Source organism: Narcine bancroftii, chromosome 5 (assembly GCF_036971445.1).
Source record: "Narcine bancroftii isolate sNarBan1 chromosome 5, sNarBan1.hap1, whole genome shotgun sequence".
Lineage (NCBI taxonomy): Eukaryota > Metazoa > Chordata > Chondrichthyes > Torpediniformes > Narcinidae > Narcine > Narcine bancroftii.
In genome coordinates, this window is record NC_091473.1 from 44269882 (window position 1) to 44295477 (window position 25596).

The 25596-nt window shown below is 39.8% G+C and overlaps 1 protein-coding gene across 1 annotated transcript in view; it reads right to left on the reverse strand.

Annotated features, from left to right (window-relative positions):
- rad18 (RAD18 E3 ubiquitin protein ligase) overlaps nucleotides 1-25596 on the reverse strand; it is a 237640-nt gene that overhangs the window by 13876 nt on the left and 198168 nt on the right. Inside the window, exon 12 of the mRNA XM_069937290.1 lies at nucleotides 3768-3830. Within this exon, the coding sequence (XP_069793391.1) occupies nucleotides 3768-3830 (63 nt within the window). The remainder of the gene's footprint in view (nucleotides 1-3767; nucleotides 3831-25596) is intronic.

A 25596-nucleotide genomic window follows, 5' to 3' on the forward strand; every position in this document is an offset into this window, starting at 1 on the left:
AATATTCTGAGTGTAATCTCACCAGATTTTTTAGAGCTGTAACATCACCTCACGACTTCTGAACTCAATCCCCCAACTAATGAAGCCCAACATCCCATAGGCCTTCTTAACTATTCTATCAATCTGCATGGCAACCTTGCGAGGTCTATGGATTTGGATCCCATGGTCCCTATGCTCTTCCACACTGTTAAATATCCTACATTAACAAGATACTCTGCCTTCAAGTTTGACATTCCAAAATGCATCACCATACTTATCTGGATTGAATTCCATCTGCTAATTTTTCGCCTAACTCTGCATCTTGTCTACATCCCATTTTAACCTATGACTACCTTCAACACTGTTCACATCGCCTCCAGCCTTCCACAAATTTACTGACCCATTCCTCAACATCTTCGTCCAGATAATTTCTAAATAACACGAGGAGCAGAGATCCCAGAATAGATCCTTGAGGAACTCCACTAGCACTGACCTCCATACAGAATACTTTCCTTCCACTACTACTCTTTGCTTTCTACATGCAAGCCAATATTTTTTTATCCACTCAGCCAAGGTTCCATGGATCCCATGCCTCACAACTTTCTGAACAAGTCTCTCCTTGTCAAATGCCTCACTAAAATCCATATAGACCATATCTACCATCCTACCTTTATCAATTTCTTTTGTTATCTCCACAAAAATCTCAATTAGGCTCATGAGGCATGATCTTCCCTTCACAAAGCCAAGGTGACTATCCCTGAGAAGACTACTAAATACTCATAAATTCTGTCCTTAAAAATCGTCTCTAATAGTTTTCACACCAATGATGTAAGAATCACTTATCTATAATTCCCAGGATTCACCCTATTACATTTTTAAACAAGGGGACCACATTTGCCATTCTCCAATCCTCTGGGACCAGGAGGATGCAAAGATAATTACCAGAGCTCCAGCAATCTCTTCCCTCCCTTCCCTTAGCAACTTGGGGTATATCTCGTTGGGTTTCAGGTCATACAATATTTTTAAGAGGATCCGGCACTTCCTCTTTCTTAATCTCAACAAGGCCCAGAACATGAGCATGTTCTATTCTGATCTCACCCTCACCAGGGTCTTTTTCTCTAGTTAACAATGTAGCAAAGTATTCCTTTAGGATTTTTCCAACCTTCTCCACCTCCAGGGCTGTTGCCTCCTTCATCCTTAAGCAGTCTTACCTCCACTCTCGACATCCTTCTGTTTTTCATGTATGCATAGAATGCCTTTTTTTTTAAATTAATCTTGCTTGCCAAGGCCTTCTCATGACCCTTCTAGCTTTCCTAAGTCCTTTCTTAAGTTCCGACTTGGCTTCTATATAATTCTCATGAACCCCTCCTGCTTTTTGCCTCCTAAATACAATTCATGCTTCCTTCTTCCTCTTAATTAGCTGCCTCACCTGTTTTATCAACCACATTTACATTATATTTGGATCCAAAAACATTGCTTGGTCCAACTGAAACAACTTTGTGCAATCTTCCACCTCAAGGCCTGCATTCAATGTACTCAATCTATTGATACATTAATTTCCAAAGAAATATAATTTCACAAAACTGCTCTGTGCTGTTTCCAATTTTTTAATTAACCAAATGCCTGCTGCACAAAATCTGTCATAAATCATAAACTGGTACTCGGAGAGATCCAAATAATGGAAGATGTGAGGAAGTGGAGCCAAATATGGAATTTAAAATCATAGACACAATATTCCCTGAATCAAATATCAAATAGTGGAAGAAGTTACTTGTGATTGCACAATAAAGGAAATTCTATCCGTCATTCAGTTTTAAATCCATTCATAGATATTTATGAGGTCGATTTCAACCAGGCATTTCTTCCAACTGTTCAATTGCTGTGAACATTTATTTAATGTTAAAAATAGGGGTAATAACATCCCTTCCATTATTATGTTGTATTTCAAAAGGTTGAAACAGCATGTCCAAACATTGAATTATTGTGTTATTTAATTACAGAAGAAAGCACATCAGATCATTCCGACCTTTTTCTAAGCATGGTCACAACTGAGAAAAGAAGCATCTCTGAAATAACTTCTTCACAATCTCTTCTGAGTATATGAAAAATTAAATTCAATAATCACAGCAATAACTTTACCTGGTGGAATGAGCAGACCAGAGATTTTTGCACATGACATTTCAACTACCCCTTTCTTCCTTGTCCTCTGCAGAATATCTGTTAACCAACCCATTTGAGTGCAATCATTCTCCCATCACTGTAAACTCAGTTCTTCCAAGATATACTCACGTCTCTTCTTATTCAGCACGCTAATTTCCATTTCCAGCTCACTTCCTACCAGTGGTCTAAATTGACCACCCTTTTCTCTTGGCTATTGTGCTATCAGTTCAGTGATATCAGTGCTATCAGTCCCCTCCTTACTCTCTTCAGCCCCTGGCCCTCCATTTCGTCCTTTGCTGCATTAAACACAGTCTCTAGTCACAGCTTAGAGTTAGTCAATCAACATTCCTCTGATGGATATTGACAGAGAAGGTCCTCAATTAATGATACATCTCCAATGTTACCTATCCAACCTTTTGTAGACCTGACAGACTTTCACTTTCTATTTTACCTGGAACATTTTTTGTTTGCTCACATACAGTGCATAAAAGTATACGGTCATGCATTTTGGTAGAAGGAAGAAAGAAGTTGACTATTTTTTAAATGGGAAGAGAAATCAGAAAGCAGAGGTCCAAAGGGACTTGGGAGTCCAAGTGGAAAATTCCTCATAAAATTAAATTGCAGGTTGAGTCAGTCGTAAGGAAGGCAAATGAAATATTAGTATTAATTTTGAGAGGATTAGAATATGCAATCAAGGATGTAATGCTGAGGCTTTATAAAGTGTGGTTGAGACCACATTTTGAGTATTGCTAATAGTTTAGAGCCGTGTTTCAAAGAAAAGATGTGATGTCATTGAGAGGGTCCAGAGACGTTTTACTAGAATGATCCCGGGGATGAAAGTGTTAACATACAAGGAGAGTCCCTCTGGGCCTGTACTCGCTCAAGTTTAGAAGATGATGGGGGGAATTACTTTGGACCTGAGCAAATATTGAAAGGACTGGATAGAATAGACAAGGAGAAAACATTTCCAGCTGTGGGAAAGTTCAGAACCAGAAGGCACAGCTTCAGAATAAATGGACATCCCTTGAGAACAGAAACAATAAGAAATTTCTTCCGCCAGAGCATGGTGAATCTGTGGAAATCACTGACAGATTTTTGTGAAGTCCAGGTCATTAGGTATATTTAAAACAGAGGTTGATGGATTCTTGATTATTAAGGGTGTCAGAGGTTATAGGGAGAGGGCAGGAGAATGGGGTTGGGAGGAAAAATACATCAGCCATGATTCAAATACCAGTGCAGACTTGATGGGCTGAATGGCCTCATTTTGCTCCTACATTTAATGATCTCAACCTATTTCACCCTTCCCATCCCTCCACAAAAGCTATGCTTCCCCAAGTTCCACACCAATTGAAGCAATAGGTTTAATTACTGTATTGTAGCTCAGCATCTTCACCCAACCAGCAGTCCATGACAGAGCTCCTATTCATGGAGCTAATCTAGCAGCATGACACTACACACATAACAATCCAGAATAATTGTGAACAAAATGCAGATCTGAGTGAGTTGTTTGGCGCAGGAGTTTAATTAACACCGTATTCACTCAGTAGGCTAAAGGAAAGTCAAGGAAGAGATCACGAAAAGCAATGAGAAGTAATTCTGGCTATGAAAAGCTGAAACACCCTACTCACATATCTGCTGATTCTTCTGGCTCCTGGAAACATTCGGGATCTCTACAAATATCAGAGTCGGAGCTGCAAAAAAAAACAGATTAAGCAGACTGAATGGAACAGAAATGCAGATTAAGTGATTTGTCAATATTTCCAAAGAGCAAAAGGATCTGTCTGCTTTTTATATTCCAGAGAAAAACAACTCTTATTTTGAGAAACCTACCACAGAAATGGCAGTTTGAGGTCAATTGGATTCCTCCTCTCTTGGCCAGCAGATTCCTTTCAAACAGAACTTGCAGTTTCGAAATACTGAGGTAAGTTTGGGAGGGTGGCAAGGTTAGCATCAATTGGGAAAACTAAATTGGGACTAGATTTCAAGAGACACAATTTGTATAAGCAGCTTATTAATTAGCTCATGAGAGGATTGGTTGTTCTGGATTGGGTAGTGTATCATGCACCACAAGTGATTAAAGATCTTAGAGTAAAGGAAACATCAGGGAGCAGCAATCATAAAATGGATGAGTTCAATTTGATATTTAACAAGGAGGAACAAAGGTTAGATGTGTCAGTTTTTCAGTGGAGTAGAGGGAATTGCAATGGTACGAGAAAGGAACTGGCCAAAGTGGATTGGAAGGGGGATGGCAGAGGAGCGATGGATGGAATTTCTGCAAGAAATGAAGGTGCAGGATAAATGCACATCAAAAAAGATGAAATATTCAAATGGAAAAAATATTATAACTGCAGCTGACAAGGGAAGTCAAAGCTAACATCAAAGCAAAAGAGAGGGTATCCAGGGAAGAAAAATTAGTGAGAAGATAGAGGACTGGGAAATTTTTAAAAACCTGTACATCGTAACAAAAAAAACTCATGAGGGAAAAGATGAAGTATGAAATTATGTTACCAAATAATATCAAAGAGGAGAGAAAACGCATCTTCTGGTATATAAAGAGTAAAAGAGAGTAGATATAGGACCACTGGAAAATGAAGCTGAAACAATAATAATGGGAGACAAGATGGCAGAGGAACTAAATGAGTAGCTTTTATCAGTCTTCATTATGAAAGACTTTAGCAGTGTGCCGGATGTTGGAGGGCATCAGGGAAGGGAAGTGAGCAGATTTGTTATTTCAGTACAGAAGATGCTCAGAAAGCTGAATGGTCTCCCGGACCAGATGGACTGCACCCTTGCGTTCTGAAAGAAGTAGCAGCAGAGATTGTACAGGTATTGGCAATGACAGAACATGGATCTTTCAGGAATCAATAGATTCTGATATGGTCCCGCAAATGTCACCCCACTATTCAAGAAGGGAGGGAAGCAGCAGAACTTATAGATTCATCAGTCTAACATCAGTGGTGGGAAAATGTTGGAAATCATTGTCAAGGATGCGATTACAGAGTTCTTGGAAGTACATGACAAGATAGACTAAAGCCAGCATGGTTTCCTAAGGGAAAATCTTGTTTGACAAACCTATTAGAATTCTTTGAAGAAGTGACAAGCAGTCTAGATAGGGGAGATGCAGTATTTGGATTTTCAGAAGGCCTTTGATAAGGTGCCAAACCCGAGACTACATAACAAGATAAGAGCCTGTGGTATAACAGGAAACCTATTAGCGAGGGCAGAACATTGGCTGATTGACAAGATGCAAAGCGTTGGAATACAGGGATCATATTCAGGTAGGATGCCAGTTGCTAGTGGTGTTCCACAAGTGTCAGTGTTGTGACCACTTCTTTTTATGTTGTATATAAATGAATGGCTTTGTGCCCAAGTTTGCAGATGATAGGTGGAGGAGCAGGTAATGTTGAGGAAACAGGGAGGCTGCAGAAGGACTTGGACAGATTAGAACAGGCAGAGAGGTAGCAAATGAAATACAGAAGTGTCCAGTTGAAAATGATGGAGGCTCTCTGTCATCAAAAATGCCATTAGTTAATCCTCATAACTTTCTCAAAAGATAATCATTTTTTAAATATATGGTATCACAAAGGAATTTGTAAAATAGAGGATTGTTATGAGTGGTCGGTTGATGTCATCTAATCAATTGAGAACTAGATATGATATCCCGCATAATACCCCTTCTTATTATTTTCAATTGAGAGCTTATTTGAGAGATAAATTAGGATCAGGAATGATATTAATGAATTGTACTGACTTAGAACAATTGGTCACTGATGGAATTGTTAAGAAATTTATTTCATTGGTATATATGAAATTACAGGAGAGAATGTCTAAATTAGGTTTATTTAGGTCAAAGGAAAGATGGGAACATAATTTAAATACATCAGCAGATTTGGCAAAATTTGTGTAAGGATGTTATGACTAATACAATCAATGTAAGATATAGATTGCTTCAGTATAATTTTTTTACATCAGTTATATCTCACACCTCAAAAATTGAATAGATGGAAATCGGATATTTCAGACCAATGTTTTAGATGTGGTGAAGATATTGGAACTTTTCTTCATTCTACTTGATCTTGTTCAAAAGTCAAACCATTTTGGATTTCGATTAGTTAATTTTTTGCAACAAGTTACTAATGTTGTTTTTCCGTTGAATCCTGAATTATTTTTGAGGGGGAACTTTGAAAATATAATTCCTTAATTAGATTTTATCAGATTCTCAATTGAAATTTGTTAAATTAGCTCTGGTGATAATGAGGAAGTGTATTGCTGTCACTTGGAAGTCAAATGTTTCCTTAACATTAGGAAGGTGGCAAACAGAAGTTCAAAGTTGTATTCCATTAGAAAAAATTACATACAATTTGAGAGGCAAATATCCTTTTTTTTTTTACAGATTTGGAACTCGTATGCTCAAACATAAGGATTGAATATACGAATAATTCCTTTGATTCTTTCAGTTCTGTGAAATCTTCCCTATATATATCTTTCTTAGTATTTTAGCTTATATATTCTTTTTGTAGTTTTAGTTTTTTTTGGGTAAGGTGTTGAGAGGTTTGGGGAGGGAGTGGGGGTTGGGAAAGTTCGTTTTTAGGTTTTTTCTTTATATATTAATTAACACATATCCAATTAATTTTTTTGTAACATTGTGATATATGGGAACTGTATTTTGGTATGTGTTGATTATAAATAAAATATTTTTAAAAAGTGTCCATTCATGCACTTTGGTAGAAGAAATAAATGGGCATGCTATTTTCTAAATGGGGAGAATATTGAAAGTTCCCTGAAGCAAAGGGCCCTGGGAGTCCTCGTACAGGATGAATGCAATTTTGGCATTCATATCAATAGGAATAGAATATAGGAGCAGGGATGTGATGTATATAAAGGCACTGCTGAGACCTTACATGGACTGTTGTGAGCAGTTTTGAGTTCCTACTTTAGGAAGGATGTGCTAACACTAGAGAGAGTTCAGAGGAGATTCACATGGATGATTCTGGGAATGAATGAGAAATGTTTGATAGCTCTTAGCCTGTAATTGTTGGAATGAAGGAGAACGACAGGGGGATCTCATTGAATGTTGAAACAAGGATTTAGTAGATTTAGAAAGGCTGTTTACCTTGGTAGGAGAGTCTAGGACAAAAGGGCATAACTTCAGGATTGAAGGGCATTTTCTTAGAACAGAGATGCAGAAGAATTTCTTTAGCTAGAGGGTGGTGAATCTGTGGATTTTGTTGCCACAGATGGTTGTGGAGGCCAGGTCATTGGGTGTATATAAGGGAGAGATTGATAGGTTCTTGATTTGCCAGGGCATCAAAGGCAAGGCAGTGGAGCAGAGTGGAAAAATGGATCAGCTCATGATTGAATGTTGGCCAGACTCAATGGGCTGAATAGCCTATTTCTGCTCCTATGTCTTATGGTAGAAGGCTGGTAGGGTTACCACAACATTCTTCCCGTATCTGTGTGGGTTTCCTCTGGTACTCTGGTTTCACTCCATCCTTCAAAACGTATTTAGGTTGTAGGTTAATTGGGGTATTTTGGGAGGCATTGATTCGTGGGCCAGAAGGGCCTGTTACTGTACTGTATGCCTAAATTTAACATTTCAAAATTATTAAAAAATTAATGTGATCTTGCCCTCATCCAATAGTTCAAAGAACTGTACCTTAGATGATTTCTTTTTTTTTATACAAAGTCAACGGGTGAAATCAACTGATATTTCAATTTCATTTTCAAAGATTCAACATGGTAGAATGCTATTCCAGCACATGAAACCCGTGCCACCCAATGGAAGGTGGGAGGAATGCGGAGCACCCAGAGGAAATCCATGCAGACATGGAGAATGTACAAACTCCTTACAGACAGCATTGAATTCCAACCCAGGCTGTGGGTGCTCTAATAGCATCATACTAACCACTAGATTTACCATGTCGTCCAAAGATTATATATCTTATTGGAACACAAGGCTAGTTTAATACAGAGTTAAAAGTGGTGTAAAAAGTTATAGCCACATGAACAGAGTCTTGCTCATCAATGATCATCTTTGGAAATTAATTGCAATAAACACGAGAGGCATTAAAATGCGGTTGGTATCACACTATTGTATAAAACTAAAAAAAGCTTATTTTTTAAAGTGTGCATTCAAAAGATAAATTATTCTCCTGAATTTAAAGCTTTTATCTTTGTATGCCATGTACAAACCAAATATGATGTGGTGTAAGAAGGTTTGCAGAATGATGAAAAAAATCCAGTCATGTATTGAAGTGACTATGGTCCTTTCCATACATGCTCATTTAGCAATTTTTCATGAGAACTAGTTCATGGGATTCAAGCCCACAGGGCAGATTACATTTATTCATTACTTTCCATTCTAAAACTCTGAATATGTTTGAGGGCACTAATTTGGAAGAAATGTTGAAAATATTAAAAGTGTAGGGGTTGATCGAGCAGAAAAGATATCAGGAGGGGCAACCTAAACTAGTTCTAAAAGGTGGACCATAAGGAGACAAAGTAGAAGAAAGGAGGCTGAGAGAGTTAAGTGGGATATGGGCTGAAGACAGGAAATGGAATGAGCTTGGGTAAACATTTTTGGCAGCAGGGACAAGTTGGGCTGAAAGGCTTATTTCTATGCTATAAAATTCTATGACTCTAAAGAGGTAGCTCAAAGTTATAGTGGTGAATCAATGATATAGTGAAAAGATTAGCCAATAAAATAGAGATGGCAAAGTGGGAGGTGTTACTGGGTTGGAGATTGGAATGGAAATAAAGAGGGATGCTACTGTGAAGGAATGTAGGCTCAAGCTAAGAACTTTTACTTGAAGAGGTTCATGGAATAGAACTCAACACTTGAGTCCACCAAGGATGAATTGACAGGAGGCTGCTCAGAATGATGAAACTGAGAGATGACACAAGCATGAGTAAGAGTGTTAGTGGTGGATCAGACAAGGGAGGAACAGAAGGAATCAACGTATTACTGATTTCTCCGTCTCTGTATCTTGGGGACACAAATGTAGCATTTCCAACATTTCCTCAGCTAGGATTAACCAACAAACCAATTCATGTTTTTAAAATTGAGATGACTCATGGAAGGAATTTGTTCTGTATATTGAACTACATGCAGCACAGAAAACAGACCTTTCAGCCTTTCTAGTCTATGCTGAACTACTACTCTGTCTAGTCCCATTGACCTCTTCTTTCTTTGGCTTGGCTTCGCGGACGAAGATTTATGGAGGGGGTAAAAAGTCCACGTCAGCTGCAGGCTCGTTTGTGGCTGACAAGTCCGATGCGGGACAGGCAGACACGGTTGCAGGGGAAAATTGGTTGGTTGGGGTTGGGTGTTGGGTTTTTCCTCCTTTGCCTTTTGTCAGTGAGGTGGGCTCTGCGGTCTTCTTCAAAGGAGGTTGCTGCCCGCCGAACTGTGAGGCGCCAAGATGCACGGTTTGAGGCGTTATCAGCCCACTGGCGGTGGTCAATGTGGCAGGCACCAAGAGATTTCTTTAGGCAGTCCTTGTACCTTTTCTTTGGTGCACCTCTGTCACGGTGGCCAGTGGAGAGCTCGCCATATAACACGATCTTGGGAAGGCGATGGTCCTCCATTCTGGAGACGTGACCCATCCATTGACCTACACCCTGAACATATCCCTCCATCCACTGCCATCCATGTATCTTTTTAAATTCTTCTTAAATGTTAACTTGTTCACTGTAAACTATAGAGTTTAATAACAAACAGATGGAACTATGCTGCACCTTCACACAAGTATATATTTTGTGCAGAAGGAAGTCAGGGTCACCTATACAATCACAGTAAAACTCAAAATTGTTAAAACAGTGGCATCCTCAAAATGCTGAAGAGGGCACAGGTAACTCAGGTGAGTTGTGTTTAAATTAAATTGTGAAATTCAAATACTCCTCCTTGCGGAAGGGCTCAGACTCGAAATGTTGTAATACATCCTATGGACGCTTCGAGATAGGCTGAGTTCTTCCAGCATCTTTGTGTTTTGACTACAATCACAGCATCTGCAGACTTTCGTGCTTCACTCCTCCAACTGAATACAGATATACAAATCAAGTTCAAGTTTATTTATCATCCAATTGTATATGCACAACCTCATGAAACAGCATTCTCTGGTCCTTGGGGTAAAGCACTGCAAACACACATACACACAAACAATACATCTGCACAGTATTTTCTTTTAATATTTGTATATATTGTAAGTATACAATAAATATTATTGTTAAATAAATAGTTGAGTCACAGAGGGTTTGTACGGGTAGTTCATCAGTTGTACAGCAGTCTTACTGCCAGTGTGAAGGCAAACACAATATGCATATTTTCTGTTTCTACCATACTTTTGCCTCCAGGTTCTTTCTAATCAATCCCTCACCTAATCTCAGTCGAAACAGCCTACTTTGTATTTACGCTATCGACACCCCTCATATTTTTGTATACCTAATTTTACTTTGCTCTGTTTAATCTTTCCTTCTAACTCAGTTCCTCAAGTCCCAGCAACATTTTCTCTGCACTCTTTCAACCTTATTAATATCATTCCTGTAGTTAGATGACCAAAACTACACACAATCCTTCAAATTTGATCTCACCAAAGTCTTATGCAACTTTACCATAACATCACAACTCCTAAACTCAATACTTTGATTTATGAAGGTGATCGTGCCAAAAGCTCTCTTTTGTACCCTATTTGTGACACTACTTTCAGAGAACTGTTTCTACATTCACAGATCCCTCCGTTCCACACACTCCTCAGTGCATAATCATTTAGCATGTCTTACCTTGGTTTGTCCTACCAAACTGCAACACTAGTCTGCATTAAAGTCTATCTGCTATTTTGCAGCTCATTTTTCCAGCAGGTTCAGATTCTTCTGCAAGCTTTGAAAGCCTTCCTCGCTATCCACTACACCTCCAATCTTTGTGTCATCTGCAAACTTGATAATCTATTTAACCGATAATTATATCGGTTGATAAGATGCCAGATTTAAAGGATCCTGATCTTTCTTTGATATAACTGTAGTTATTGCAGTTGAAAAAGACTCTGGTAAGGAATGAGATTCTGTGACTTGATTTAACATCTCCATAAAAGGAGGTACTCAAAGATCCTTAAACTTCTTTTAAAAAACTCAGGTTTTCCTTCCCCTGAGACTTACAATGAACTAAATGAACTAATTTTGAAGTGAACTAAATGCTTCACTGACTTGCCATAAAAGGAATATCTAAATCCCTTTGATCTTGATATTTCATTCTAGATAAATATATCTGAGATTAAAAAATGCTTAATTTTAACTTAATCTCTACTATACTCAGATTTATATAAATTAGAATAAAAATCTTTAAATTAATCACTAATTTCTTGGGATTTATAAGTAATCATCTTTGGGCTTTTTCTCATAGCATTAATTATTCTAGAAGTTTGTTCTGCTTTTAACTGCCAAACAAGAACCTTGTGGGCCTTTTCTCCTAATTCATAATACCTCTTTTTAGTTCTCTTAATTAATTTTTGTATTCTATAAGTCTGGATTGTATTATAATAAAGGGTTTTCTTTATTCATTTCTTTCATTTCTCATGAAACCTTTCTTTGCAAATCCTTCTCCAAATCCTCTATTTCCATTTCTAAATGATCAACCTCTTTCATATCTTTCTTAATTTTTGCTGTAAAACTTATTATCTGACCTCTCAAATGTGCCTTTAATGTATCCCAAACAGTAAATATATTAACTACTGAATTAGAATTTAGTTCTAAAAATTATTGATTTGCTTTTTTATTAAGTCACAAAAATCCCTCCCTCTTCAATCATGTAGAATTAAGTCTCCACCGATAAACCAATTGCTCCTTATCAGGAACCAAAAGTCATTAAAAGTGATGAATGATCAGATAAAATTCTGGCCATATAATCGTCATCCATAACTCTTCCTTGCAACTGTGCCGATATCAAAAATAATTCTTTTCTAGAATAAGAATCATGCCTATGTGAATAAAGAGAATAATCCCTTTCTTTAGGATTCAATCTTCGCCAAATATCTATGAAGTTCAAATCTTTCATTACACTCAAGGTTACCTTTGCTGCTTTAGCTTGAAAAACTGATCTTGTCGTTTTGTCCAAAACCGGATCAAGACAACAATTAAAATCCCCTCCTATCAATATTTTTTCATGCACTTCAGCTAAAAACATAAAAGTATCTTGAATAAATCCTTCATCATCTACATTTGTTGCATAAATGCTCATAAGCAGCCACATTTCAGAATAAATTTGACAATGAATCAGGACAAATCTCTCCATAGGATCGGAACCACCCTTTGAAATTTCACAGGTAACATTTTCTTAAACAAAATTGCCACACCTCTTGCTTTAGAATTAAAAGTTGAAGCTACCACTTGACTTGCCCAATCTCTTTTTAATTTCTGATGTCCTTTCTCTGTTAAATGTGTCTCCTGTAGAAAAGCGATACCAACTTTAATTTTCTTCAAATTAATACCCTCTTTCTCTTCATCGTATTATTAGGCTTATTTATATTGAAACTTACAAAATTTAGTACCCTACTATTAGCCATTAATCTATTTCCCAAAAGCTCGAGAACCACCCCCCCCCCCCCCACCCCCTTGCCTCTCCTCTTGGGCCTTGCACATCTTAAAACTATTAGCCACACTTGACATCTCTGTCCAAAGAAAGTAAGGAAAAGAGAACAAAACTTAAAAAAAAACAAGAAAAGGTACTGTCAAAAAGGAGACAAGTACTACCTCCCTCTTTTGTGTGGGAAGTAGCTCTCGCCACCAAGTGGCACATAATAGCTAGGGAAGGAGAAGGGAAAAAACCCCTCCCCCCAGAGATAACAATCATTGTATAATTTAAAAAAAAATCATATTTAGGTGTAGGCAGCCACTTCAAGGATTCTGTTAATTTGTTCTTCATCAAAGTCATCCATTTCTTGTTGTGTCAACTCTTTCTCTATAGCTTGTATTGTCTCAGGTTGTTGAATATCTGTACTTTGCACATCAACTTGTTGAACCTTTTTATTACTTGGAAGAGAATTAGAAAATTCCAAACTTCCATTTCATTTACAAAAAAATCTTGCATGATTATCTCCCAAAAAACACCTTAAGTGTAGCAGGATGACAAAAAATAACTTAATTCCTTTCTTCCACAAAATTCATTTAGCTGGGTTAAATTCCTTTCTTTTAACGATAGCCGTACTTAAATCTGCATAGAAGAATACTTTCTTATCAGCCATTATCAATGAACTTTAATATTGGTGAGCCTTCTGGACAGCTACTCTCAATATTCTCTCTTTATCTTGATAATGCAAACATCTAACCAGAACAGAGCGTGGTGTGTGTCCAGGTAATGGCTTCTTTCTAATAGCCCTATGCGCTCTATCCAATTCAATTCCATTTGCAAAATTATCAGATCCTAGAACTTCTGGGATCCATTTTTTAAAAAACTACAGGATTGGGACCTTCAAATTTTTTTTAATCAGCCCAACAATCTTCACATTATTTCTTTGACTATGATTTTGTAATTTATTAATTTTTTGTAAGAGTTCTTTCTTCTCGACACTCCATAACTGAAACTTCCAATTTATTAACCACAGCTTTACATTGTTCCACTTCATCAAGGTATTCTTACAAATGTTCTTCAACTTTCTGAACTTGTGTTTTAACTTTATCACTTACTAACATATCTTTTAATTTCTTCCTTAATATTCTTAATCTCTCCTTTAACATATTCAAATTGAGTATTAACATCACGCCCAACACACACAAACTACATATCCATCTTCTCACTCATTGCCTGTAATTGATTCATCAATTATCTCCCCATACCCTGTCCCTTAGCTTCAGGGGCCTTTACCTGCATAGTTTTCATTTTTTGTATTAAATGAGCCTCTTGATCTCCATCTTCTTCTTCCTCCTCCTCTTCTTCTTCTTTATCTGGGTCTTCTTCTTTCTATATTGCTTAACGTTGAAAAGGAAGCTTCTGATTCTGCCTCCGTTTGTAGAGGCAGAACTTGCAAAGTAGTGCTGCTAACACCAGCTTTACCATAATATTGCAGTTTGATCCATTCTGTGCATGTGCGAGCTTAAGTGCATACGCACTTGTTTTTGCAATCTTTGTCATTTGATCATCTTCTTTTGGACTCTAGCGCCATTGGCTCCCTGGAGAAGTGGCGCTAGTGTCATCTGAACTCGTGCCGTTGCTGCTCTCAGCACTCAAAGAGGTACAGGAACTTTAGCCTAAGGCTCCATCAACAAGGTAGGCCTAAGTTTCTCCAATTTTTTTACTTCTTTCATAATTATTTTTCTAGTTGTCTGTGGCTTCCCTTTCCTTGAAGCCATAATAAAAACTCTGCAGGCAGATTCCAAAAGCTGCATTAATTATTTAAAAATTTAAAAAACTTTTGAAGTCAGTTATTAATTAGTTCTCCCAGGGGAGTTGTATTCCCATGTCCTTCGCTCACACCATGCTCTTCAGCCCCCAAAATTATCCTTGTGAACTGTGGTGATTCACCACTGGCCTACTGCAGGGGTCAACTTGTGCACCCGCAGAAGAGCACTGGAGGACAAGGCAACACCTGGCTGGCTGTCAATCAGCTGACCTGAATGGACCAAGCCCCACCCGGTCAGCTGCCAATCATGCTCCGGGATATAAGCTAGATCCGGCCCCTCGAGGTCAGTCTCAGAGCATGCACAGCATTCTCACAGCCAGCTCTGTGGAAGTTTATGTTGAATAAAGTCAACACATCCTTTCTTAAATGAGGAGCCCAAAACTGCCAATATTCCAAGTGAGGTCTAGTGCCATATATAGTCTCAACATCACAACCCTGCTCTCGTAGTCCACGCTTCATGAAATTAATGTCAGCATTGCATTTGCCTTCTTCACCACTATCTCAAAATGCAAATTTACCTTCATGTTATCCTACAAGAGCACTCTCAGGTTCCTTTGCATCTGGGTATTTTCAATTTTCTCCCCTTTTAAAAAAATAGCCTTCCCTTTTATTTTTTTTAACCAAAGTGCATGATCATACATGAGACACAAGTTAGCGACAGAGGCATCAGAAGCTCCGGCCCAACTTTAATTTCTCTTTGTTATATCTCAGATTGAACTCAATTATGCTGTGATTACTTCCCCCTAATGGTTTATTTACTCTATAAGCTCTCTAATCACCTGTGATGCATTACACAACATCCTTTTCTTTTGATACACTGTGTAGCCTTGGACATTAAGCTCCAAATGACATCCATCCTTTAGCCACAACTCCATGATGGCCACAACATCATATCTCCCAATGTGCAGATGAACTACAAGGTCTTCCACTTTATTGTACAAATCCTTTAGCCCTTTATTCATTACTTTTTGACTCTGTGCCCCTGTTACATTGCAACTTATCCCTCTGGGTGCAATTTTTTCCTATCTGCATGTCCTTCCACACAAATTCCCTACCATCTGTCCCTACTTGTGTGCCAACTGCCTCCTCCTCTTTGCTTTCCTTCACACCTCCCTACAAATTGAGCTGAAGCACCCTCTCCCCCCAATAGCATTAGCAATCCTCCCTGCCAGGATATTGGTTCCCCACCAGTTCAGGTGCAACCCATCCCACTTGTATAGGTCACCCCTTCCCCAGAAAAGGTTCCAATGATCCAAGAACTTGAAACCCTGCCCTTGACAGGATCTCTTCTGCCACACAATTGTCTGCACTATTTTCCTGTTCTGTCCTTCCCTAGCCTGTGGCACAGGGAGAAATCCAGAGATTACCACTTGAGGGTTCTGTGACGAAAGCTGAAAGACAGGAACGCTAGGGTAGTGATCTTGGGATTACTACCTGTTCCAAATGCAAGTGATGAAAAGAATGTAAGAATAAGGAAAATGAACGTTTGGCTGAGGTGCTGGTGTACAAGGCAAGGATTTGGATTCTTGGATCATTGGGATCTCTTTTGGGGAAGGCATGATCTTTACAAGAGGGACAGGTTACACCTAAATCCAAAAGATGTCAACATTTTGGCCAGTATGTTTGGTACAGCAGTGGGGCAAGGTTTAAACTAATTTGGCAGGGGTATGGGAACCAGAGTGATAGGGAAAAGGGTAGGGAAGATAAAGTAATGGCCAGGGAAAGCAAAATAGGAAAAGTAATGTTGGGAGGAGAAAGTAAAAAATTAGATGGTGCAGTGAGTTTTCGGGTCAATGATAGTGTTAAGAAAATTACAAAGAAAAATGGTGGGCAGAAAAATCAAAAGAAAAGGTTACAGAAGTCACTAGATATTAAAAGGACAAAGAGCATAAGGGCACTTTATCTGAATGCCCACAGTATTAGAAATAAGGTTAGTGAACTTGAGGCTCAAATCGGTACCATGCCTTTGATTTGGTAGCCATCACGGAAACATGGCTACAAGGTGACCCTAAATGGGAATTAAACTTTCAAGGGTATCAGGTGGTGCAAAGAGAAAGACAGGATGGTAAGGGAGGTGGAGTTGCACTCTTAATCAAAGATGAGCTCCAGGCAGTAGTGAGGAATGATATAAGATCTAAAGAGCATAATGTTGAGTCCATTTGGGTAGAGATAAAGAATAACAAAGGGAAAAAATTATTGGTGGGTGTTATCTATCGCCCACTAAATAACAATAGTTTAGTGGCACAGGAAATAAATAGAGAGATAAGTGAGGCATGTAATAATGATAAGGCAGTAGTCACGGGGGACTTTAACTTCCACATAGATTGGGAAAATCAAGTTGGTCGTGGGAGTCTGGAAGAGGACTTCATAGAATGCATCCGCGATAGCTTTCTTGAGCAGCATGTTAAGGAACCCACAAGAGAAAATGCTCTCCTGGATCTAGTGTTGTGTAATGAGATAGGTAGAGTAAATGATGTAATAGTCAGAGACCACCTGGGAAATAGCGATCATAGTATGATTGAATCTAAAACTAATATATTATGCTTAAACAGGGGTGACTACCATAGGATGAGGGAGGAATTGGACAGAGTGGACTGGGAGCACAGGCTAATTGATGAAACAGTTGAGGAACAGTGGAAAATTTTCAAAGAAATATTTTGTAATGCTCAACAAAAATATATTCCGGCAGCAAGGGAGGGAAAAATCAACCGTGGTTAACAAAGGAAATAAAGGAGAGTATAAAATTGAAGGCGCAGGTGTACAAAGCAGCAAAGAGCAATGGGAAACTGGAAGATTGGGATAACTTTAAGAGACAACAAGGAGTTACAAAGCGGGTAATAAGAAATGGGAAAAAGGATTATGAAAGTAAATTGGCACAAAATATAAAAACAGAAAGCAAAAAATTTTATAAATATATAAAACGGAAGAGGGTGGCCAGAGTTAACATAGGACCCTTGGAGGATGAGAAAGAAAAACTGGTAGCAAAAAATGAGGAAATGGCCGAGGCATTAAACAAATATTTTGAGTCAGACTTCACAGTGGAAGACACGTCCAGCATGCCCAAGTGCGGAGTTAAGGATGCGAATGTTGGGGAGGGCCTTGATAAAATAGTTGTTACAAAGGAAGTAGTGATGGAGAAACTAATGGGACTAAAGCCAGACAAATCACCTGGTCCTGATGATATGCATCCAAGAGTTCTGAAGGAAATGGCAGAAGTTATAGTTGATGCGTTGGTGGTCATATACCAAAATTCCTTGGATTCTGGGCAGGTCCCGGCAGACTGGAAGACAGCAAATGTCACGCCACTTTTTAAGAAGGGATGTAGGCAGAAGACTGGAAATTATCGGCCAATTAGCTTGACGTCTGTAGTTGGAAAAATGCTTGAAGCCGTCATTAAAGATGAAATAGTGAAACTTTTGGAACATAAGGGTTCAATCAGGCAGACGCAGCATGGTTTTAGAAAGGGAAGATCTTGTTTGACAAACTTGTTAGGATTCTTTGAGGATATAATGGGTGCGGTGGATAGAGGGGAACAGGTTGATGTTGTATATTTGGATTTCCAGAAAGCGTTTGATAAGGTGCCGCACAAGAGACTTATCAGTAAGTTACAGGAAAGTGGAGTCCGGGGAAGTATATTGGCCTGGATTGAAAATTGGTTGTCTGACAGGAGGCAGAGAGTCGGGATAAATGGGAGTTTTTCAAGTTGGCAGAGAGTGGTAAGTGGGGTGCCGCAGGGGTCAGTGTTAGGCCCACAACTGTTCATCATTTACATTGATGACTTGGAGGAGGGGACAAGATGTGGTGTAGCCAAGTTTGCGGATGATGCCAAATTGAGTGGAAGAGCAAATTGTAATGAGGATGTGGAGAGTCTGCAGAGGGATATAGTTAAGTTGGATGAGTGGGCAAAGGTCTGGCAGATGGAGTACAATGTTAGTAAGTGTGAGGTTATCCACTTTGGCAAGAAAAACAAAAGAGCTGAATATTATTTAAAGGGTGAAAAACTACAGCATGCTGTTGTGCAGAGGGACTTGGGAGTGCTTGTGCATGAATCGCAAAAAGTTAGGTTGCAGGTACAGCAGGTTATTTAGAAGGCAAATGGAATGTTGGCCTTCATCGCTAGAGGAATTGAATTCAGAAGTAAGGAGGTAATGTTGCAACTGTATAAGGTACTGGTGAGACCGCACCTGGAGTACTGTGTCCAGTTCTGGTCTCCATATTTGAGGAAGGATATACTGGCTTTGGAGACAGTCCAGAGGAGGTTTACTAGGTTGAACCCTGGGATGAAGGGGTTGACTTATGATGAAAGATTAAATCATCTAGGATTGTATTCGCTCGAGTTCAGAAGAATGAGAGGAGATCTTATAGAAACTTATAGGATTATGAAGGGTATGGATAGGATAGATGTAGGAAGGTTTTTTGAGCTGGCCGGGGAAACTAAAACGAGAGAACATAGTCTCAAGATTCGGGGGAGTAGATTTAGGACAGAGATGAGGAAAAATAGTTTTTCCCAGAGAGTAGTGAATGTTTGGAATTCTCTAACCAGGGAAGTGGTTGAGGCTGCCTCATTAAACATATTTAAAATTCAGTTAGATAAATTTTTACATGATAGAGGAATTAGGGGATATGGGGAGAAGGCAGGTAGGTGGAGTTAGGTCATAAATTAGATCAGCCATGATGGTATTGAATGGCGGAGCAGGCTCGATGGGCCATTTTTGGCCTACTCCTGTTCCTACTTCCTATGTTCCTATGTTAGCTTATTTCCTGTCCCCCTCAACTTACTTTGCAGGACCTCTTCCCCACTCCTTCCAATATCATTGGTACCAATATGTACCATGATCTTTGGCTGTTCACCCTTCCCCTTAAGAATATTCTGCACCTGCTCAGAGACATCCTGGACCAGAGCATCCAGGAAGCAATACACTATCCTGGAGTCTCTTATGCAGCTACAGAATCTCCTATCTGTTCCCCTGACTATTAAATCCCCTATGACTATCTCTCTACCTGAATTTACCCTTCCCTTCTGAGGCTCAAAACTGACCACACCACAGTGTTATTGGTCTGGCTGCCGCCTGACCTAGATAGGTCACCCCCCCTCAGTGGTATCCAAAGGAGTATACTTGTTGCTGAGGGGAATGGCCACAGTGGTATCGTGCACTGCCTGCCTATTCCCTTTACCTCTCCTAACTGTTACCCAGCTATATTCTTACCGCTTCCAAGGTGTGATTATGTTCCTGTAACTCCTGTCTAGCACCTCATCAGCCTTCCAAATGATCCAGAGTTCATCCAATTCCACCTTCAATTCCCTAACACTGTCTGTAAGGAGCTGCAGTTGGATTTACTTCTTGCAGATGAAATCATCAGAGATAATGTTGGCTTCCTTGGCCTTTCACATTCAGTAAGAGAGCATGTCCCTGCCCTGGCTGCCATTTTCACTGTCTAAAAAAAGGGAGCATGCTACATCAGGAATGTGAAAGGGGAGATCCACACTAACCATTCTGAGCAAGACATTAATATCCTTGTCTCCCATAGGTTTCACTAGTGAGGAGGGTATTTTTAAAGCTCAAAATTTCAGATTCTCCTTTTGTCTCCACTTATAATCTGCACCATTTATTCATACACCACAAATCTATGCCAACAGAAACCAAAAACCCCAATCTGCTCAATCCTATTTCATTTATAATCCTTGAGCTTGGACATCCGTGCACATCATTTTTCTCACATTATGTTGTGTTACTGTCCTCTTTTGATGCAATAGAGAACATAAATATGTGCAAAACTAACTGAATCAGGATCTGGATTTATAAATTCCAAAACTCATGCTCTTCTGAATTTCACATCTCTTGAAAAAGAAGCCCCATGTTGTGTTCACATTGTGTTCACATTGTGCAGTTATCAGACTAATTACTCTTTTGACTTATGATGCCATTTTGAATGATTTGCTCACTTAATTTATTTGCATTCGACTCTTTATAGTTTTTTGATTTTTGAAGATTAAATCAAGTTTTCTTTTCCTTTCAAAGTGAAACACCTTATTTTTATATATTGAAGTTCAGTTGCCCTTTGATTACAGTCAGATGTTTCAATGCTTAATGTTGAACAACCATCAACAACCCTCAAGTCACAGTTTGACATCGACAGCAAATTCTGATTAAATTCAGATTATTAGGGGTGGCATGGTTGATGTAGTGGTTAGTGCAACGTCTTTACAGCCCCAGTGATCGGAGCCAGGTTTTGAATCCCGTGATGTTTGTAAGGAATTTGCACAGTCTCAATGGATTTTCCCTGGAGCCTCCAATTTACTCCTATCATTCTAAATGTACCAGGGGTGTAGGTTAATTGGGTGGCATGGACTCATGGGCCGAAATGGCCTGTTACTGTGCTGTTTGTCCAAATTTAAAAAAAAGACTACCTAAGTGACACAGCTCCAGTCAAACACCACATCCAAGTACAAGTTAAGAAGGATGAGGCATTAATTTTTCTTTTCCCAGTCAAAACAGAAAAGGGGGGTAACTAAACACCCAATATTTGATGTCATTACAAATTTGGCATGCAGTAACCTTCTGTAAAGATTACAATGCTGAGCACGCCACCACCAGGACTGTTGAAATATATATCAAAGGATGTCCAAACAAGCTCAGATGGAGAACCAAGATCAGATGCATAAAGAACAAGAATACACATATGGGTCAGTTGAGCTATTGCTGTGTGGTATATAGGAAATGGGTTGCTTTGTCCATAGATCATTATTTAATTAATTAGGTATTTCCTGAGAACTTTCATTTCCAGAGGGCTATATTTGCAAAATTACTCACTGAATGACATGCAGCCTTTCACTGAATCTCCCAGCTTTACACAAGCAGTTAGTGACTCAATTCCGCTGAAACCTCTCTGCCAAACTGGTCTGCTTAAACCTCTCTGTTGAACTGATCAGCTGAGTGGTGGGAGCCCTCTAGCTGAGTGTGACCCTGCCTTTCAGGTAGTTTTATTTTCAGGCTGGAAACCCTATTTATTTTATGCATTGGAGAGCACATGAAGCAATGTCCTTTCCCCAAAACTGGTGCAGCTGAGAAATGTGACCTTAATCACCTGTGAAATAAATGACTTTCATCAGTGGTCACAGACTGCCACTGTGCACCGATGAACACCCATGAGTTGACCCAACAAGTTCTGCCAGGAGTTAAGGAACCTCACGAAAGAACCTGATCAGCACTGGTTATGACTGTAATTTGGCAGTAAGGAGTGGCCAGAGGTCATGTTGCAGGAATCAGCCAAGAGTTTCGGGAAAATCAAGTATGTCTCCGTTTTCTTTTAAGAGGATTAGAAGCACATGATTTAATAACCAATTGCCAAATCCCATTTGTTTTTGGAGAGGAATCCAACACACAAGTCACCCTTTCCAATGCTAAGGTCAACACTCATTTTGGCAATAAATCTTAGTCAATAGTTTATGTAAGCCATGCCTTATTCCTTTCAGGTCCACGGAGCCTTCACCCTGCACAGTTCACCCTGCACAGTTCACCCTTTCAGTTCCGCTTATGGAGCATCTTGGTGTATTTCTTTCAGCTCTATGGGAACTACTCCCTGCACATTGGGTTATGAGCCAGGATGGTGCACAAGCAGACCGTGCAGGGAGAAAGGCTCCACGGACCTCAAAGCAATACACAAGCATGATTTTAGCCTTCATGTTTTCATGTCCACTGTGGCTCTTCACTTTCAGGTCCACTTGTGAATCTCTCTGGTGTATTCCTTTCAGGTCTGCTGACCCTTCACCCTGCATGGTCCATATAGTCTTCACTCTTTCATATCTGATTGGGTTTAATTGCACATTAAATCACCTGGTCCCGTAGGTCTTTCTTGAAACTTACTGTTCCGGTTTCCCCTGCAACTTGAAAGTTATGTGATTCATTACTGTTACTGATACTGTGAAATGTTACAAAAGTAAATTGGAAGTTGATTGGAATATCAACACAATATTAGCTGAAAGACCACAAAATCTGTTGGTTCAACACCCTCAAAATCTCCTAGCATGCCAGATTAATTTTTATACTGTAACATGCATTTTACTGTAAAACTATTAAAATCAAATTCTTTGTCATATGCTCAAAGATAACAGCACAGTTAGTGTAATGTTTAGTGCAATGCTATTACAGCGGCAGTAACTGTGGTTCAAATCCAGCGCTGTCTCTAAGGAGTTTGTACATTCTCAGTGCCTGTGTGGGTTTTCTCCGGGTGCTCCGGTTTCCTCTCACCATTCAAAAGTGTACTGGGCGTAGAGGTCAATTGGATGTAATTAGGCGGCACGGGCTCATGAGTCGAAAGTGTCGGTTACTGTGCTGTAGGTCTAAACAAAAATGTAATAATGGGGCATTCAGTCTCACGCTTTCATAAGGGAGAGGTAAATCAGAAAAAAGCTCGGCTGTGGCTTTTTATTTAGCAAAACTCAAACTTTTGGAATTGCATATGATTGTTAAGCTAGACAAGAACTGCAGTGCAGTGCAAGATTCAAGATTCCTTTAATGTCATGTACAGAACAGTTAATAAGACACTAAACTGTCTTCTGTCTACCGTAAGGCAGACAAAAAGTTGCCATTAGCCTTGCCTGGCACCTCTTACTGTAAGAGAGAAAGAGAAACGAAATAGAGTCCCTTCAGATTCACTGAGTGTCCGTGAATTCACCTCCAGTGCCTCTGCAGCCACACAGACTCCTGTTCGATACAATCTGTACTCCAGATCCAAACCTCTGATACAATCAGGAAGCCTTCAGCACCCAAGGCCCATCAGGATCCCTACTTCCCCTGGTTTGCTGCCATGGTCACCATCCTGGTGGTTTGTCACGTCTGCTTTTCTTTCTTAACAGGAGGTGTTCTCTGGTGCCAGGCCACCAGAGTCTGCAACCCCCTCATGTCTGCAGCTGAGCACAGGCACCCGCATCTTGGGCAAGTCCCATGGTTGCAGGATTTTGGTTTAAAAACACTCTCAACTACTCTAACAGGCTGTTTAATGCTCACAGGGACTGGATAGTTGAACCTGTTGGAGCAGGGCTGTGTCTCTGCTCTCCCATGTCCACATCCGCGACAATGCTTCCATGACACCAGCTCTGGTAGAGCCACATTTGTCTTTCGGGTTAGATGGCGTGCTGATTCTTAGCATCCAAGTCAAGTTTATTGATCTAATTCCACAAGTACAACCCAATGAAAGTGTTCTCCGGTCCTTGGTGCAAAACATGCAGATACACATCCACTCATAACATGCATACAAACAAACAATACATATGCAGGACAAGTATTCATATAAATAAATAGTTGTTTCATGAATTATGAGAGTATCAGATGGTTAATGTGACCAGTTCTTTTGGCCTTTCTGTAGTCTCACTGCCCTTGGGAAGAAACTGTTCTTCAGCCTGGTGGTGCTGGCTCTGATACTCCTCTTCCTCGTTCTCAGTGGGGACGGTTGAAAGATGCTTTGTCCAAGGTGGAAGGGCTTGTCAATGATTTTGCGCACCCTCTTCAGACAACAATCCCAGGGTGAGGGGGTGGAGGGAGACTCTGGTGATCCTCTCTGCCATTCTAATAGTCCTGTGGATTGACCTCTGATCCATTTTTTTGCTCTCAACAGAGCTCCTGCAGAAGGTTGGCATAATGGTGGGCAGTAGCCTTGCCCGCTTCAGTCTTCTCAGGAAGTGCAGTGGCTGTTTCCCCTTCCTGACAAGTGAGGTGATGTGTGTCCACAATAGGTCACTCGTTAAGTTAACTCCAAGGAACTTGGTGCTCCCCCACTAGAGTTTTTGATGTGTAGCTTAGGATGGTTGTTCCTGGCCCTCCTGAAGTCCTCTGTCATCTCCTTTGTCTTGTCCACGTTGAGACTCAGATTGTTACCCTCACACCAACAGCAGCTACTCTGGGTCTGAGGACTGATATAACTAACAAGTAGATGTGCCATGCACAAACCTGGATTTGACAAAGAGTTTTCAGTGAAACACAGCAAGTCTGTAACTGCCACTACGGGGTCGCCAAACAACGAGTGGGCTGCTGAGACGAAGCCACAAGGTCTGCAGCTTGACAGTCGTCGAAATAGTGCAATGTGGCGGAGACGGAGGCAGTATCCCGATTTGACCGGAGCGTTGGTGCAGTGTTAGCCCGGAGAAATCCCAAAGGATGTGTTGGTTGTAGTCGATCTGAGGCGTGAAGTCTCAAGGCATTTGGATCGCCCGAGGTTGGGGGAGCTGAGGCGAACTGTTGGTCTGGTTCCTCAAGAAACCCACCAGCTCTCCTTTCCCCAGCTCTGTCTGTCTGTCTTTCCTTTTCTCCATCTCCTTTCACAAGAGTCAAAATCAATTCTCACCTCTCCTCATCACATCAAATAAACACCTTTTATTGGTCTGTACTTCTCCACCAACCAGCTTTGTCTTTATTCTGAGCCTTTGTGTTCTCTGCTTATTCTTTGCTTATTCCTTGAAGAAGGACTCAGGCCTGAAACATTGGTTATATATCTTTACCTCCTATGGAGGCTGCAAGTCTGGTTGAGTTCCTCCAGCATTTCTGTATGTTTTTACCCAACAGCCAAAACTTTAAGGGATGTATCCCACCTTGGTCACACTCTCTTTTATCCCCTCCCTTCAGGCAGGAGATACACAAGTTTGAAATCATGCACTTCCAGATTTCAGGACAGTTTCTTCCATCATCCGACTCTTGAATGGACCTCCCATTAGTGAAAGATGATGTCTTGCACTGCTAAAATGTATGTTACTCTTTAACACTATACCCTGCACTCGTGTCTTACAGTACCACTATTTTCCTGCACCATCTTCTGTACGTTATGAAGGCTGTCTTGCCTCAATAAGATGCAAAACTAAGATGTTCACTAATTCTTGATACACATAACAATAAACTTAAAAAGGAGTTGTCAACTCTGTACAAAAGATCAGTACAGGCATAGAGTCATAATTTTAATCATTTGTTAGCATTTTGTAAATATTTTATTATTATTTGAAACTATTAGAACAGTTTTAATGCCTCTTTTGGCCTTGGTGCTTGGAGTACATTCCATCTCTGGAGATACCTCTCAGATGCAA